This window comes from Sus scrofa, chromosome 3, assembly GCF_054392235.1.
Source record: "Sus scrofa isolate SSC_HxYL_T2T_F1_AM1 chromosome 3, Sscrofa_HxYL_maternal_Yorkshire_Landrace_v2.0, whole genome shotgun sequence".
Taxonomy (NCBI): domain Eukaryota; kingdom Metazoa; phylum Chordata; class Mammalia; order Artiodactyla; family Suidae; genus Sus; species Sus scrofa.
In genome coordinates this window covers 109162414-109181183 of record NC_139385.1, presented here as the reverse complement: position 1 = coordinate 109181183, position 18770 = coordinate 109162414, and the positions used below count along the sequence as shown (strand labels likewise).

Here is an 18770-nt window from a genome sequence, read left to right as displayed (position 1 = left end):
GAATGAGTAAGCTTTATTACTTCTCCAACATGATCTTATTTTCTTACCTCCAGCAGGGTAAACATGAGTAATTTTACTCCACTTCTTAGGAAAGAAGATGTGATGAAACCACTGGAAAGCTGTTTGGCAGGACTTTACTTCTTTTAGAAATATTGTATATTACAGAACAAAAAGTTTTAATATAATGGGAAAATAAGCGGATTAGGAGTTATAGCTAAATCCGAATACGAGCTCTGCTTCATATTCGATATGAGACACGCTGCAAAGTAAAACATAAATTCCAAGTGTGTTCTCTAGAACATGGGCAATAATACTTATTGACTATGTAGTACATGACAGTCTTTTGCAGCTTTTAGGTTATAAAGTTGTGTACGCCGATGCTATTACCATCACAGACAATACAGTGGGATGATATCTGACTCCCTGTATACCAAATATTTATACTTCATTTCTGTACACTTCTATTTTTATTTCCCTTCTTCATGCATTGGTCCAAATAAGTGGAAAAGTTTTCAGTCTACCTTGAGATTTCTATTGAAATTTTAAAAATTTTCTTTCTGAATTGAACCAATCAAACTACATCTGTCTTGAGGCTCAGACTATAAACTTGGAAATAAGAAAAATCATTGAGTATTAATTAAGAAAAAAAAAAAAAAAAACCTTGACAAAAGTCTTAAAAATTTCAACAAACCCATGACCAGCACAACTGACTAAATTATCTACACTGTAGAGGACTGTCTACACTCTCCTGTCAGTAATGGAATCTTATATAATATAGCCAGTGCTCTCAGCCCTACAAACTATGAACAGCTCAGTAGATAAATCTCAATAAGCCTCCACATCAAACAGACTGGAAGAAATCAAAAGACCGCTGAGCTAAGCCAGACCAGGCTGATATTTTGGTTTATTGGTTAACTGTTATGTTTGGAAAGGCATAAAGCTTAATTGCGAGGCTTGAGGTGTATGTCAAAAATGCCTGACTTAAGGAGAAATTCTGATCATAGATAGCATCTGTCACTAGTTAAAATACATGGAGCTCTGCAGCCAGGATATTTTTTGTTGTTTATATTTTCAATAAATGAAAATAACCCAGTCACATGGTGACTAAATATGAATCATTGTTTCAGCTTTTGGGGAAGGTTTTTGAAATCCCAGGTGTAAATTAGGGTGTAACGCTGTTGTTAAGCCAAGTCATGTGAAAGTTAAAACGGGGGGAAATCTGGTTTAGTTTATGACTTCTTGTGGTATTAACCATAGGTTTCTCACAAATATTAATGACTACAACACTTTGAAACAGTATATGGAAAAGTGAAATCCAGTGGTGTTATTTGGATATTTTTACCATCTTCTACTGAATAACGAACTCCACTTGCCTGAACAAGCAGCAAAATGAAACATTTCTTAAAGGCCCTAGAAGAAAGCAGTTTCTCCGAGCAAAAGTCCAGGGAAGGTTTCAGTGAAAAATGGAAAACAAGGTCTTCAACACTGCTTTGCTCTCTTTTTCACTGCTACCAAAGCGATGCAACTACCTTAATCTACCAGTCTTTACACAGTGCTTTAGGCCATACAACTGGAAACACAATCCCTCCCCTTAAGAACTTGGAATTGATTTGAGAGTACCTGACTAATTCACACGGGAAGCAATACTAACACCAGAAAGAGACAGCGCACATCGTCTGGAGCACACCAGGAAGAGTCTCCTGAGGACAGGGAGCCCCGTGAGATCAGTGAGTGCTGGGATGACCACTTTATTCGTTCGATGAATCTAAAAACAATTCTCGCTGAGACAGCCTCCTGTATACCCAGCATCACTGCCCCAGGTCCTTTATAAGCATCACCACACTGACTCCTCACATCCCCAGCCTGTGATGAGGCTGACATAAAGAAACCGAGGCGCAAGGGACTAAACTTGGCCAAAGTCAGAGGCAAAAGCTGAAGCTAGGTCGGCCTCACTCAACATGCATTTTCTTAGCAACATCAATAGATCACTTCTTTGCCTCCCGTGTAAGGCGGATGCCTTCCAAGGTACTAGGGCAAAAAGGAGCATCAGACACAGGCCCTGCTCTCAAGGAAGCCACAGTCAGGTGAGGGAAAACTTTCCAGAGGAAAAAAGACTCAGGCTGAACTTCAAAGGATGGGAAAAATCAGCCTACTGTAAGTAGAAGAGAGGGAACAAGCTTTTTAGGAGCAGAAAAAGCATGAACGAAAGCAACACAAGGGAAAATTAGAACATTCAAAGGAATGGTAGGGAGATTAGCTTGATTAGAGTATGAGTATTTCTTGGTAGTCGGTAAAAGTTCAATAAATATTTGGAGTTTGACTAATAAGAGATAAGGTGAAAGGGCAAATTCAAATTATACAGGGCCTTGAAAGCTAAGCTGAAGAAAATACAATTAACCAACAAATAATGTGGGCAAATGTGCCACCTTATTAGTAATAAAAGCAATATAAATTGAAACAGTATGGTAATTTCCCCCCTCACATTCTCTTAAACTTGCATTTAAAAAAGAATAATACCCACCACCAGAAAGATTATATGTGCTGGCAAATTTGTAAATTGATATCGTATTTAAAAGAAGTCTGGCCATCAGTTTCATGGAATGTTAGTGTTTTTAACCCTGTGCTTCCATTTCTGTTAATTTATCATAGAGAAATAACACCAAAAAACATGGGCAAAGCTAAAATGTGTGAGGATATTCCCTGTGCCACTTTTTATTGTGTGGAAAAATAAGATGGGCTATAAATGCTCCACAGTAGGCAGGTGGTTAAAACAAGGAGGAAAAAGGTTTAATAAAAAGGGCAAAGGCCAATTAAAGGGGTACAGACCTCAGACCATGGGCAACAGAGAACTAACGGAAATTCCTGAGAAAGACGGTGATGGGGGAAACTGTTTTTCAAGAAGACTAATTTTTAAGAAATCAGACAATATATAAAAAGAATAGAAGACTAGTTATAAACTCTGTTGCCAAGAAATCACACCTAGAAGAATCTATCTACAAGCAGTAACCCTACATATTAAAACTTCATAAAGATAACACACCATTATTCAAAATATTTTAAAAACTAGGGGAAAACTAAATATTTCATAGTAAAAGAATAATTACATAAACTATGATTTGTCCATCACAAGGAACGTTACTTTAAAATGCTAAAAAGAGTGATATTATACACAAACCAAGAAAAAACATTACATTTCAATTTAATGGGGGGAAAGGACAGGAAGAGATTTCCAGAGAAAGAAACCTCCACAGAAAAGGCCATGAATCCCTGGGAATTCAATCTTCATGGTCGGACCAACCAGTTTGGTAGTACATGGCAGCACAATTTTGAAGGCTGAAAACAGGAAGGAAACGAAGAGGCAAGAACTTAAGAATGCTAAGTCCATCTGTAGAAAGTCCATACTTATAAATGATCATCTGGCAATTGAAATACATTTTCCAAAGACATAAATATTATAAATGGTGGTACTGCAGGTAGCCCAGAGAAATATATTTATTTCCCCACTGAAACATTATACTTTTACAATGATAAAAATTAAAACCTACATTCCTGCAGTATTAGGAACTAATTAAAGCAATGGAACACCACTGAAAGAGAAATCCTCTCTTATTTCCCTGAAAGGTTGAAGCATAAGGAAAATTAGGTTGGCTTAATTAAAAGCAGAAAGGTGACAGAGATGATGACCAGTCGTGTTTCTGGGAAAAAGTGGGCGTTCACCACCTTTAGAGACCAGTGGCATTGTGTTTTCAGTAAAGAGAATTTCAACTCCAAATAGATAGGGGAGCCATATCACAAACACTGCTCTCGAGTTATCAGTCATGATCTGAATCACTGCTCGTCACACAGATAGAACAAAGGCAAGACGAAGACATGGTCATGTGAGATATTCTCACCTGCATGGTTGAAGAACTGGGGTGGGAAGAAGGAGGGGTTTACAAAGGATGAGTGTTTGAAGGTGTGAGCTCCACAGAGGTGCACTTAAGCAGAGGCAGGGAAGTGAGGAAGTGGGAGGAGGGGCGCCTGCAGGCTCCTCCCCTGAAGGAGGGGAAAGGTGCTGACAGAACTCCTGGCTTTCCATCTTGCATTACAGTTGAGTTCAAGTCTTATCTCTCCTCCTCCACTATTCTTCAACACATAGACCATATTTTATAAATGTCTACACTCCCCTCAGTGTCAGAGCCTTGAATGTAGTAATTGTGTTTGTTGAATAAATGATGAAGGAAAAAAAAAATGTTGGACCGTCTAAACAGGCCACCAATTATACAAATGAAACCAATGGCCTAGGAGGGCTTTGATTGCAGGGAGTGAAAGAGGGGACCAAGAGAATTAAAGGGAGGAAGTGTGTAATTGACCATTTGCCTGTATCTAAATCAGTTGTTCATAACTTGAGTGGTTACAGAGATAAACAGAAGAAAGACAACGATGTATTAGGAGCAATGGATGGCCTCTAGGACTGTGCTTATAGAGTAGAAAATTCTAGACCTCTAAGATTCAGCAACTTGATCAGAATTACTGATCCTTGTCAAACGTAGCCAGTCTGACCCCATCTTTTGTTGAGCTGGGCTGGTGTGCCCTGACCCAGACAGCTTCATGTTCCACTTCTATAGAGGCAGGCAGTTTGTACAGAACAAAATGTAAGTCTGGTGGATAGAAAAGAAAGAAACCCGGCAGAGAGAGAAAGAGAGATTGTTCAAGACAACTGGCCTGATTTGAATTCAGAGGCCAAAATGGTCATATCAAAATACTATGCTCAATTTAAACAGAATAGGGACTTTTAGTTCATAAATAAAAACAAGTACCAATTCCAATAAATTTAGAAAGATTATTTGATTTCACACTATTTGGCCTTACAATAACAAAATAAATGTTATAATATATGGATCAAATTCCAAAGTGAATTAGAGTTTATAATAAAAAACACTGTTAACATTCTGTTAGCTTGTTAGAGATTAGCTATGAATCAGGGAGATAGTTCATATTGCAGAGGGGCATTCTGTGACTTAGAAATTTATTGTATTTTATTCAGAATCTCTATTTTAAAGCTCGACAAAACTTTTTTTTTCATGTGTGACGATAAAACTTTGTTCCTGAGCGTAATTTTTATAATCTAGGCTTGCTTACAGGAGTTAATTACATGGAACCACATACCCAGACAGTTTTACTACTTCATACTTTAAAAAAATTATATGCAGGAACTGCATAAATGAAGGGGGGAAAAACTTTCCTAATAGGCTAAAATACTACATATATTATTTATCTCCCTAATGAAACGAAAACATTTTCAAAGCTTTTGAGATAGCCTAGAAGAATGTAGCAGCAGACATCATTAGTCACCTAATAAAAATCCATTCCCTCATCCCATCCTTCCTTTTAACAGTATTTGACTTTGGTTGGGTATTCACCCTTCTCTGAGTATTCACCCACGTTTCAGGGAGGGCTGGAAACAACCCCAGACCCAACTGGAGAATCCTAATTAGTCTAAACGAACTAGGGTGGATCCATTTCCCTCCTTAGGGATAAGTTGGGGCATACTAAGTTGTTGATTCTGCCAAAAAGCTGTGAAGGAAAGTCTGGAGAGTGCGGAATTGAAAGCATGGGAACATGTACAGGAGGTGATGTTGTCATTCTTAAAAAGAAATAGGGATGCAGAAGGCCACTGAATATTGCATCTGCAACATCTAGATGTGATGGCTAGAACCACAGCCATTTTGAAACCATGCAGGAAGTCTGCCTGGGCCAATGCCTTCACATCAAGGATGGCATAGTAAGAAATTCAAAGAACGTGGGTATTTGATGGTGTCAGCAACCTGAAATGAATCAATCTCCCTTAAAAATTCTTGGTTATATGTGAGATAATAACTTTTCCTTATTGTTTACATTTTGATTTGGGTTTTCCACTACTTGCAGCCAAAAGCATTTTTTTTTTTTTTTTTTTTTTTGTCTTTTTGCCATATCTTGGGCCGCTCTTGCGGCATATGGAGATTCCCAGGCTAGGGGTCCAATCGGAGCTGTAGCCGCCGGCCTACGCCAGAGCCACAGCAACGCGGGATCCGAGCCACATCTGCGACCTACACCACAGCTCACGGCAACGCCGGATCATTAACCCACTGAGCAAGGGCAGGGATCGAACCTGCAACCTCATGGTTCCTAGTTGGATTCGCCAACCACTGCGCCACGACGGGAACTCCTTTTTTTTTGCTTTTTAGGGCCACACCTGCAGCATGTGGAAGTTCCCAGGCTAGGGCTGAATCAGAGAAGCTACAGCTGCTGGCCTACACCACAACCACAGCAACAAGGGATCTGAGCTTCATCTACAACCTTCACCACAGCTCACAGCAATGCCAGATCCTTATCCACTGATCAGGGCCAGGGATTGAACCTGCATCCTCATAGGTACTAGGCGGGTTCATTACCACTGAACAACGATGGAAACTCTGCCAAAAGCATTCTAACTGCTTCAAGTCTGAAATATTTCAAGCCTCTGTTTAAATATTAACAAATGGAGCTATTATTTGGAAGATGAAGAACAATAACAGGGTATGCTGCTTAATTTCCTATCAAGACATATAGAACCCGGCCATACTAATAGATCCTAACTTACCTATTATATTTCAAAGCTGGTAACTGTTCTGTTCCCCCTACCTATCTGCCCTTGTAGAGGAATATTCCCCTCTAATACAGCTACTACCCAATTTAGAAGCAACAAAAAGAATAAATGCTAAAAAAAAACCCAAAAAACCACACACACACCAAATTGGAACCACACTTTAATAATCTACAGAGAGTACAAATTATTCCTAAGTAACTTTCTTCCAGAGTCTTGCATCATATTCTCCAATATTCTCTACCAGCTGGGGCTACAGAATGCAATCACTTCTCCACTGATTCCTAAAATGATGCCTTTATCATGGAATACTCCAAAACAAAAAACTTCCAAATGATTCTTCATGTCATTTAAAATTCAAACTAGTCTCCTTGGCATATCTGTTTTTTGTTTGTTTTTTCTTTTTAAAAACTTAAAGTATAGTTGATTTACAACATTGTGCCAATTTCTGCTACACAGCAAACTGACCCAATCATACATATATACACATTTCCTTTCCTATATATCTTCCATCATGGTCTATCCCAAGAGACTGGAAATAGTTCCCTGTGCTGTACAGTAGGAACTTATTGCTTGGCGTGTCTATTTCACTGGCTGATATAACCCCAGAACCTGGTTCAGTGCTTACATAGAATAGGTGGTCATAGAATTCTTGCTCTAGGAATAAACGAATGAATGAATATTTTTATCATGTGCTTTCAGTCCTGGTCTGGTTTTATCTTCTAACTTTCTCAGACATATACAACATGTGTTCCAACTCGGTATATGTAACCTTATATGTAACATCCTCTTCTCTACATACTCAAATCCTATCCATCTTTTCAAATCCAAATTCAGCACTAACTCTTGCATAGAGCTTTACCTCATCTCCTCTGACACCCGCATCCCCTGACAGCATCAGAGAGTCTGATACTCATTTTTCCTAAACTAGTTCACATTTTGGTCTTCTCTCTCAGTAAATGATAAACTCCTTGAAATCCAAGACCGTGTCATAAATTACTTCCGTACATATTAGAGTGGCAAGGTATATAATAAGCATTCAATAAAAAAAACTTTATTGGGAGTTTCCATCATGGCGCAGTGGTTAATGAATCCGACTAGGAACCATGAGGTTGCGGGTTCGGTCCCTGCCCTTGCTCAGTGGGTTAACGATCCGGCGATCCGGCGTTGCCGTGAGCTGTGGTGTAGGTCGCAGACGCGGCTCGGATCCCGCGTTGCTGTGGCTCTGGCGTAGGCCGGTGGCTCCAGCTCCGATTCAACCCCTAGCCTGGGAACCTCCATATGCTGCGGGAGCAGCTCAAGAAAAGGCAAAAAGACGAAAAAAAAAAAAAAATAAGAATACAAATAAAAAAATAAAAAACTTCATTGATTATATTTTATTAAAAGTTTAGTGTATAATAAGAATAGTTGAAAATGCCTGTAATTTCTACCACACATTACTAAGATCAAGAGTTATAAGGACCAAGTTCTGAATAAAGAAGAAATATTATCTAAGTTCTAAAGAAACTGTTCCCTCAGGTTTTAACCTCTTTGACTCCATTTTTTCACTTGGAAAACATCTCTGTGGTATTTCTCCACAGGTACTGAACAAGCAACGAATACTGATGTAAAACCCCTGATAAATGAAAACTCTATCTCATAGTCCTGGAAGCAATCCTGATGTCCTAAATTATGTAATCCTGGTATTACATTATATCAGTCTGGTTCATATAAAATGTAAGCTACAAAAATACCAAAGCTAAGAAAAAATATTTACTCATGCTTTTACTAAGATGCAGAAAGAGGATGCATGCATTGCCAAAATTCCATAGAACATGCTCAAACTAAAGCAACAATACCTTAGTTATTAAAGAAGGCAATGGCCTGAGGCAGTACTTAGGAACAAAGATTACTTGGTCCATGCAAGAGTCAATATTTAAGAACACAATGACTAATTCCCACTTCAAGTTCATCAACATATTTCTTTTTAAGAGCTTCTTTTTGGTGAAAATTTTTATTTGTGGTTTTTCCTACCTGTGATCCATGAACCTAAGAATGAACAAAAAACTTGAAACATGAAACTCTCCAGTAGGCCAAAGTGTCAGAATAGACTTCATTCTGATTTTAAGAACTTCTCCACAAGGGTTACATAAGACCTGTACTTCATTTCTCAGTCTCAAAAAACACGCACTTACCAACTTTGCCTAAAGAACCAGATTGAATGTTCTAGAAACAACTGTGGAAAATGTATGAATGGTACCTCTAGACCATATCAAAACACTGGGGCTCTTAGCTTAATTTCAAATTATTTGAATCAAAACTAGGGTTATTGTTGTTAAAATCAGCTAAATTTGTTAAATGTTCTAGCTAGGCTTGCTGTGAGTTAAAAGTACCCATTAACTTTATTTCCAGCACTAGCTATGTGACCTTGAGCACCTCAATTTTCACATCTGCTGAATGAGAATGGAACTAGATGGCTTCTTAGGTGCACTCAAATATAAAAACTATAAAATACACTAAACTGTAATAAATGAAATATAATATAATAGTGGTTATTACTATAATGTTTATTAAATATATGAATGAAAAATATAAGCAGTGGTTTGGAAAAACTTTAGGTTCAGGCTGAAAGACAGCATACCATAGACAAAGATGATCACAAAACCCCAATATCCTCTCCCTCGAGCATCAAACTACCATGAAATACAAGTTTTACAGAGATAAATGTCTTACTTGCCACAATAATCTCCTACTGGGATAATTAAAGGGTCTTAAAATCAACCTGCCACATGGGAGTTGTTTGAGTCCCAGTCCACAATGAGACATTGGGTCAAGTGCCTCATTTCCCACAGTCTCACAATGTAAAATCTAAAGCCAGACTCAAAACAGTGACTCACCGCTCATCAGGAGCTGTGTGTATTGGGTGAGCAAATCCGCATGTGCTCTACAGATGCAGCTGGATTTGGGTTCTAGTTCTGCCTCTTTCTGGCTGTACGACATCGGGCGGACCACGTGATCTCACCAACCTTGATTTACTCCTCTATAAAATTAGGATGGCTCTACTCATGCTGCAGGGCTGTGATGAAGCCTAAATTTGACACCCATGAAGGGTTTGGCACGTACCAAGCACGCAAACAGACACTAAGGATATGCTTCCCCCTTCCACAACGTCTCCCTTTTACATGTGTGGAACAGAAACTTCAGTGCAGTAGATAACTGATATATTCTTCATCAGACCATTGGTTTCCCTGGGGCCAGGAGTATGTCTATTTCATCCTTGGATCTCAGTGCCCAGCAGAAGGCCTGGCAAAGAGTGAAAATGCAATATAAATTCTTGTTAAATGGAGGAAACGAGAATACTTTGGGGCTGAGGATGTTAAGATTATCCTGGCCACAGTCAAAAGAAAATTCTGATCTTCAGTCTGGCCAAATAGGCAACTGCTACAAACTACTATGTAGTTCAAAGCAAATAAGCTATTCTGAATTCTAATAATTACATTCTCTAACATAAAAACCTCGTTGCCCTACAGCTCTCAATTTTAGCTTCAAGAATCCAATTCTTTCCTAAACAATGGAGTGGGTAACCACAAAAACTTGTGGAATCTCTTTTCCTAGAAAACATGAAAAACAGGAGAGAAGCCAGTCTGTCTGGAAATTGCTTCAAAATCTGTCTATAAGCAGGGGCTGGACTAGACTAGATGTCCCTTGGAGGATCCTTCCAGAACCACAGCACTAAGATGTTAAGAGAAATAATTAAAACAATTCTCTGTTATTTATACCCAGGAAAACAAAACAAATACAATTTAACATCTCCTAACACAGTCATTAGAAATAATTTTATTTGGACCCAGTGATGCTTTTATAAACATTTTCCTCTTAAATTGTACTAAACCATCCTAAACTGTTAATTTGAATATGAGCTCTGGCTAACAAGACAGAATAGAGATTGTACTAGTCTGTCAATGAAAACTAGATTATTATTCTTTTGTTCCTCTTTTTTAACCTACCTGTTTCCATGTACCCCAAATCTACTCATCCCCAAAGCTTTATAAGAAATACCGTTCCCTTCAAGCACTCCACTCAACTCTCCCACTGATGAATTTCTTCTGCATCCATTACTCATACCATATTGTGCAGCTGAATACTATATATTGTCTTCTATTTCTACCTGCTTCACAAATAATGATTCTTGCTTCCTCAGCTAAAAGGTAAGCTCCTTGAGCAAGGTCCAAGTTTTATATTTTTCATGTACTCCTCTACTGTGTCAATAATGAGTTCAAGGCAAATGCTTACAAATTCTTACCGGTTGACTGACTGATTTAAAATGAAGAGCAAGCAAGAGCAAAAGAACACTCTGTACATTGAGCACCTGCACAAAGCTTTAACAAAGTCTACAATAAAGCTTTTCAGACTATCTATATAGTTACCTGTCGCTTACCTGGGACTAGAACAAAATCTGTCTATAAGCAGGGGCTGGACTAGACTGGGGCTGATGGGAAAGATCTAGAGTGAAAGATCACATTGGTTTAGCTCCCACCTGAAAGGAAGGAGGAACTAGCAAGGTGTGCAAGGTGCGCCCACCCCCACTGCAGAGGAAGGCTATCTAGGGAAGCCCAGCACACTCCTCAGATCACAGAGCTATGCAGCTTCTGACCCTACAAAGGATCCATTATTCATTCTGTCATACCAAGCCAGTCAGGGGGAAAAAAAAAAAAAAAAAAAAAGGAGAGGAGCTTTAGGAAAAGACAATGTAATGACATTATTGAAAACAAACAAGTGAAATGTATGTTTTCTCATTCTTCATAATCCCAAAGACACATCTGGAACAAGGCTAATGCACTCTAGAGTTCAATCACTATGAGTGTACCGTACGCACTTTTAAGTAGGGGTGCAGAACCCCTGCTCCTTTCTTTATATGTGAAAAGGGAACTTCTTGTCTCTACTACCAAGCAGGCACTGTTCTAGGCACTGGGAAAATAGCAGTTTACCAAACTCACAATTCTAGTAACAATTACAGAAAGCCTTAGCTTAGTATTTTATAGAAATATAAGACCTCAAGGATAGTCCAAGTCTCTTAGAGGAGAAAGCCAAAGCCAGAGAGGTTAACTTGTCTCAGCTGGTTATTGTGGCTATATGGCAACAAAACAGAAACCAGAGTTCTTATCTCTCCTCCTCTAGTAACAAAATTTGCTTCTTCATTAAGCAAGTATTCTGTTTGCCCATTACATGCCAGACACTATGCTAGGCACCAGGTGTAAAAAAGAAAGGATAAGATACTGACCCAGTACTCCAAAAGCACAGTGTAACTGTAAGACAATGGGATGGGTAAAATACTAGAAGTGGTAACAGAAAAAGCAAACTATGTATCTCTAATGGCACAGGACTTCCAATATTTTTCAGGAAAATGAACTGTTAAAACTTTGTTTTATCCTCCCTATAGCCCTCTTAGTACAGAACAGATCTTATTATTCCTGTTCTATAGATGGAGAAATTGAAGAGCAGAGCGGATAAGGGAGTCTATTAAGGTCATCTCCAGGGGCAGCAAAATGCTTAGAAACCAAGTCTGTTTACTCCAAGATAGACCTTTTTCTCCCCCACTAGATGGGAAAGGCAGATGTTCTTTTTATGTCTAGTTCCCTTCTGATCAAGAGCACATATTTGCAAGACTGTGTGCAGAACCATCTGTGGCTGTGAACGTAGACTCCACTGACCTAGGCGGTGTCATCAGCTGAGTTTAGTTATTCAGTGGTTGAGTAACCAGTCAACAAGGCATCATTATCACTAGCATTCTTACAGTGCCCACCATATATACACAGACTAGAAGGAAAAGGCTCCACCCTCAGGGAGTTAATATTGTAGGGGACAGGTATATAAACATTTTGACCAAAAGTGGCATAATTAAATAAACTACAGCTAAAAGAACCATAACAAATAATGGCAAGTGTAAGACACTCAAAGTTTCGCAAAGCAAATCCAGTGGATGCTGCCAAGAAATATACCCTTTAAGGATTAAACAGAGAATAAAAGCATTGTCTATGTAATGAGATATACCAACCTTCAGATTACTGAAATAAAAACTCTTACCAAAGATGCTCATCACATTAAAAAATTAACTTCTTAATGCCTTCATTTCACTTTTTAGCTTTTACTCAAAACAATTATGTGACTATTCCATTTCCCTCTTTCTAGGAAAGCTATATATTTTGTAACCTTCCTTATTTGAGAGGAATGAAGTTATAATGGGGTTGCCATAAGCATGCTGTGGCAAAGAGACTAGGACTATGTGCTTTTATGTGCTACTCTTCCACCCTGTTTCAGATGTAACCTATGCAAAATGAATCTGATCATTTTCTCCTGCACATAGTAAAACTTGTATACACATCCAAGAATCATTCTCTTCATAAAAAGTAAAAGAGGAAAAAAAGCATTTCTTCATTTTTTGAATTCAGCTTTAAATATCAATTTCACTTGCTTGATAAACCTCATACCGTATTTTATTTACACTACTTATCATGGCCTTACATTATAATATGACCAAACTGTTTTAAACCTTAGCACAACTGAATTATTAACAAAATAAACAAACCTAAAAAGAAACACATATCAGCGATTTCAACCTAGTGACAGGAAGAATTTATTTAGGAATCAGCTAAATAGTAAAAATCATCTTTTTACTAATCATCTTTTCAAAGGAATAATGTGATCGTTATGAAAAATACAACTCAGCTGAAAAAAAAAAAACTTCTCTAGCCTTTCCTTAATATACTCAAGGGATTCACACATTTATAGCCAACTGCTTTCCATTTAAATATTTATTGAATTTTATAGGGTGATATGTAGCAATTTAAATGACAATTCAGAACTACCAGAAGGTTTCACCAGAATTACTTATAGTGTATTACAAAATTATTTCATGATATTTTCTAATTCCTAAGACCTAGTTCCATCATAAGAATATATATATATATATATATATATATATATATATATATATATGCTTTTTAGGGCTGCAAATGTGGCGCATGGAAGATCCCAGGGTAGGGGTTGAATCAGAGCTGCGACTGCTGGCTTACACCACAGCCACAGCCATGCCAGATCCAAGCTGCGTCTGTGACCTCCACCACAGCTCATGGCAATGCCAGATCCTTAACCCACTAAGTGAGGCCAAGGATCAAACCAGCATCTTCATGGTTATCGGTTGGATTCATTACTGCTGAACCACAACAGGAACTGCCAAGAATACATATTTTAATAAACAACAGATTAAAACTGAAATTAAAAGTGCGATCATCCACTTTTTTAGGTAGGAGAGGAATGGAGCTTGATTTATCTCTAGTTCATCCAGAGGAAGACCACTGGGCCAAATCAGATCCTGAAGTTAAAAGTAATTAAGCATGCAGCGACAGTGACATCTAGTGTTAACTCATGCAAGCCACTAGACTACCATTAAAACCAGCCTAAGTACTAAAGAAACTATTCAAAGCTTCTCTTTAAAAACCACCAAACAGAACTTATGCATTGTATCTAAAAATTCCTCATAATCAAAGTGTTTCAGTAAGTTTTTTTCCAGACATTAAAAAAAAGAAAACCTTAACAGAAAAACCTCTTAGGGAACAAACACAACAAAGACCTAAAAGTAAACAAGCACTGTTTATCCCGTGTGGCCAACATTTGCAACTGCTCACCTTGGTGAGAGCTTAATGCAAGTGTAATCTGGGGCGTGTTCTGATGAGCACATCATAAACATTTAAACTTCCAGTTACTATAAAAGCAACAATATGGCACGAGCCAGTACTTGATGACATATCAAGAAAAAGCAATTTAAGACATCTCGGGAATACTCGAAGAAGATGCAAATCAACAAAACTTTAGCTGTTGCACTGGGAAACGAGCTCTACATTTCAAGTCCTTGCTACCTTGCTATATTTTTGTTGCTCTGAAAGGTCCACTTATTTAAACAGTAGATATTTTTACCCAAGGGTTTAGAACTTGGCAGCATAGATTAATTTACTATAGTGTTTTTATAGTTATATACTCTAGAGGAATCTATAAAAGTAAGTGAAATTCCAAAAATTATTTTGGCCACGACAATATTTTGTAAAAAGGGAAGTTAGCATTAGATGAAGCTTACCTATTTTTTTTGGAAAGTTCATCCTTTCCCTTTTTAACTCCAAATATCCTTGTGATCAAGGTACTGAAGAGAAGCGTGGATGAATTTCTCACCTAATGTAAAAATGAATATACAATAAAGGTTAAGACATATTCATGGCATAACACCAACATTTACAATGTTAAAACTAGATATTCAAAATCATTACCCAATTTCCTAGTGGAGGGCTAAAGGAGATATGGTCTCTATTCATAAAATAAGACAATTTTCACTAACTTTGTAGTAATTCCCTCTATGACTTCCTCTCAAACTGAGCTCTATAGTCTAACCACATCCACACAACACAGCTTTTTTCATACTTCTAATATTACCACCAACTGTTTTATTTCTTTGTGCTTATATCATCGAATAACACTTTAAAAAAAAGTTAATTTTTCCACAACATTTCTGATGATGAATAATACCCCAGTAAAAAGCTCAGCTCTCTCCATCTATTTTCTGTAGTCATCTGCCTATGAGAAAATATAAGACCTAACTCAAAGAACCCACATTATTAACATGGCCAGAAAAATATTTAATATCGTATCTAAAATGCTACTACCCGCACAATGCCAGTAACCTAATAATGTAATTTTAAACCCTAAGATTATCTGAGATAACTGGTTCATAAAAATAAGAAGAAAGAACCATCATTAATAAGCATGAATCACATCTATTTCCAAATCAATGTGTCAGGATGCTTTCCTGTATCATAAAAATGTCCTGAATGCATACTGGGCTTCCTCAATTACCTTGCCAAATCAGCGTAGACAGGTATAAACATGTATTGACTTCCCCACAATGTGTAAGGCCCTATACCGGCACCACAGAGAACATCCAGAAATAGAAGACACACACTTACTGCTAACACAGAGCTTATGCCTAATTAGATGGGCATCATATGGTGTGTTAAACAGCAACATAAGAAGAAAGGTAATTAAAAGCAACAATGTAGGATGGAGACCATAGCTTCCTGAAACTACTGCTGAAAGGATCACAAACTCAAATGCCCACAAGGGCCAGTGAGTGAGACAAAAGCAGCAGAGAACTGGGTCTAATGCAGTCGCTATTCAGCTGCAGCTGAAGTTGTTGCCCAGAGGGAATGTAAGCCCAGTGCTGCCAGATCTTCTGCTTTTTCAAAAGAAGCCAGAAACCCCAATTTTTATGTGAAATCTATTTTTAATGCTGGCAACAAATTAAAGGAAGAAGAAGAAGAAGGAAAAAAAAACTGTGGTGGAGGCCAAATAAAACACAGTTGTAGGCCAGATTTGACCTTTCAGCCACCAGCTTGCAACCTCTCCTCCAGAAGCACTGACTGACTCAGTTCGTGCATGGTAACTCTAGAATTGGAGCATAGATACACTGGCGCAATTCATAGCATAACTGCAATGAAACCTAAAACTGGACCAGTTCACTTATGTCCACTCAACAATTAACAAACATCAATGAAGTCTCTACTGTATGCCCTGCCCAATATCTGCAAATGAATTGCTCTGTCCTGTTACTCTATCAACATCTGTCCAAGCTCAGGTCTTCATTATCTCTCTCCTCTATTGACTTGGTTCCCAAAGACTTCTTAGGTTTAAGATGACTTGGTAGAGTCATACAGGACCCTGTCGCCTCTTAGGAATTGCACACACACACAAAAACCATAAAAAGAAAAGAAAAATCAAAACACATTGCCGTAAACCAAACTTTCTGACAGACTGCCAGAAGCAATAAAGTTAAAACTGGAGATGAAAGAGGATGTCCACTAAGGCGCACTTTATCAGAACTGTAAAGAACTGCTTGACAAAATGAATGGGTGCCCCCAGAAAGAACACTCCCTTATTTGATTCTCCTGCAGGCAGGAGACACATAATGTCTTTTAATAATGTTAAGATGGATCAGATAGATAAGCAGCCTAATCCATTCATCAAGTTCACTGATTAGGAGCCTATGATCATCATTACCTATACCAGTGGTATAGCAAAAGAGTGATAGTCTACCATTAATTAGTTATACTTTTCAGAAAAACTACCTCTAAAATAAAAGGCTTTCCCTCATGAGCTATTTGGTCATTCTGTTAGTACAGATTATTTCCACGAATTTACCAGTTTGCAGAATAATGCGTTCATGCTATAGCAACCTCCAAAGGCGACCAACTGATAAACTTTTAAAAAATTTTTGAAAAATTAATTTTCCTTTTATTGAGATATAATTCATATGCCATAAAATTCACCATCAGAAAGGACATTATTTAGAAGTTTTTACTATATCCACAAAGTAGGAAACTATCACCACTATCTAATTCCAGAATATTTTCATGACTCCAAAATGAAAACCCATACACATTAACAGTTATTCCCATCCTCTTGCACTAGGTGAGCACTAATCTACTTTGTCTCTGTGGAACTGCCTGTTATGGACATTTCATATTCATGAGGTTATGTGAGAGGCAGCCTTTTATGTTGGTTTCTTTCATCTGGCTTTCATTCTCAAGGTTCACCCATGTTGAATGCTATTCTTTTTTATGGTTGAAGAGTATTCCATTGTGTGGATATACCATATTAAAAAATTTACTCATCATCTGATGAACACTCGGTTATTTCTACTTTTTAACTACTACGGATAATGATGCTCTGGACATTCACATACAAATTTTTGTGTTAACAAGTTTTCACTTTTCTTGGGTATATGCCAAGAAGTGGTACTACTGGATCACACGGGAAATCTATGTTAATTAACCTTTTGAGAAATTGCCAAAATGGCAGTACCTATTACATCCTTACCAGCAGTTTGTGAGTTTCATTTTCACCAATTCTCCAAATCCTCCCAGTAATTGTTATTGCCCATCTTTTTTTATTACAGCTATCCCAATGGATACAATATGGTATCTCAGTGTGGTTTTGACTTATGTTTTCCTGATTATGAATAATGTTAAGCATCTTTTCATGTGCTAATTGGCCACTTTCATCTTTTTTTGGAGGAATATATTCAATTCAATGTCCATTTTTAAATTGGGTTGTCTTTTTATCATTGGTATCCTGGATACCAGTCAAATATATGATTATCAGATATATGATTTGCAAAGATTTTCTCCCATTCTGTCAGATGTCTTTTCATTTTCTTGATGCTATCCTTTGAAAAGACATTTTAAATTTTGATCAAGTTTAATTTATCCATCATTTTTCTTTTGTTGCTTGTGCTTTATGTGTCATATCTAAGAAACCATTTCTAATCCAAGGACACAAAAATTTACACATATGTTTTCTTCTAAAGGTTTTATCACTCTGATTCTTACATTTAGGACTTTGATCCATTTTGAGTTAATTTCTGAATATGGTGTAAGACAGGAAGCAAATTCTTTCCTTTGTATGTAGATACTCAGTTGTCCCAATACCATTTGTTCAACAGACTATTCTTTCCCCCACTGAACTATATCAGCACCTTTTTTTTTTTTTTTCACTAAAAGTTAGGTTTTATTTCTGGACTCAATTCTATTCTGTTGATTTACATAAGTCTATCCCTATGGCATTACCACAATGTCTTCATCACTGTTGCTTTGTTATAAGTCTTAACATTTGGACGTGTGAGTCTTCCAATCCTGTTCTTTTTCAAGATTATTTTGGCTATTCTGAGTCTCTTGCTTTGTTTTCTGAATTTTAGAATAGCCTTGTCAGTTTCTGCAAAGTGAGATTTTAACCAAGACTGTAGTGAATCTGTAGATCAATTTGGGGAGTATTTCCATTTTAACAATATTAAGTCTTCCAGTACATGAAGATGGAATATCTTTCCATTTATTTAGAACTTTTTTAGTTTCTTTCAGCAATGGTTTTTAAGTTTCACTAAAAACAAATAAGGGCAACAAATCTTGCCCTTCTTTCGTTACATTTATTACTAAATATTTTATTCTTTTTGATGCTATTATAAACAGAACTGTTTTCTTAATTTCATTTTTGATTATTCATTGGTACTATACAGAAACACAACTGATTTTTATATATTGATCTTGTGTCTTGCAACCTTGCTGAACTTGTTTATTAGCCCTAATTTGTG

At 37.4% G+C, this 18770-nt stretch overlaps 1 protein-coding gene across 10 annotated transcripts in view; it reads right to left on the bottom strand.

Annotated features, from left to right (window-relative positions):
* Positions 1-18770, bottom strand: part of THADA (THADA armadillo repeat containing) — a 324726-nt gene that overhangs the window by 210245 nt on the left and 95711 nt on the right. For all 10 annotated transcript variants that reach the window (XR_014842042.1, XR_014842043.1, XR_014842044.1 and 7 more), the window contains one exon: positions 14715-14806. Coding sequence is in view for 5 of the 10 variants with exons in the window: in XM_085019406.1 (XP_084875532.1) it covers positions 14715-14806 (92 nt within the window). In the remaining 5 variants the exon portion in view is untranslated. The remainder of the gene's footprint in view (positions 1-14714; positions 14807-18770) is intronic.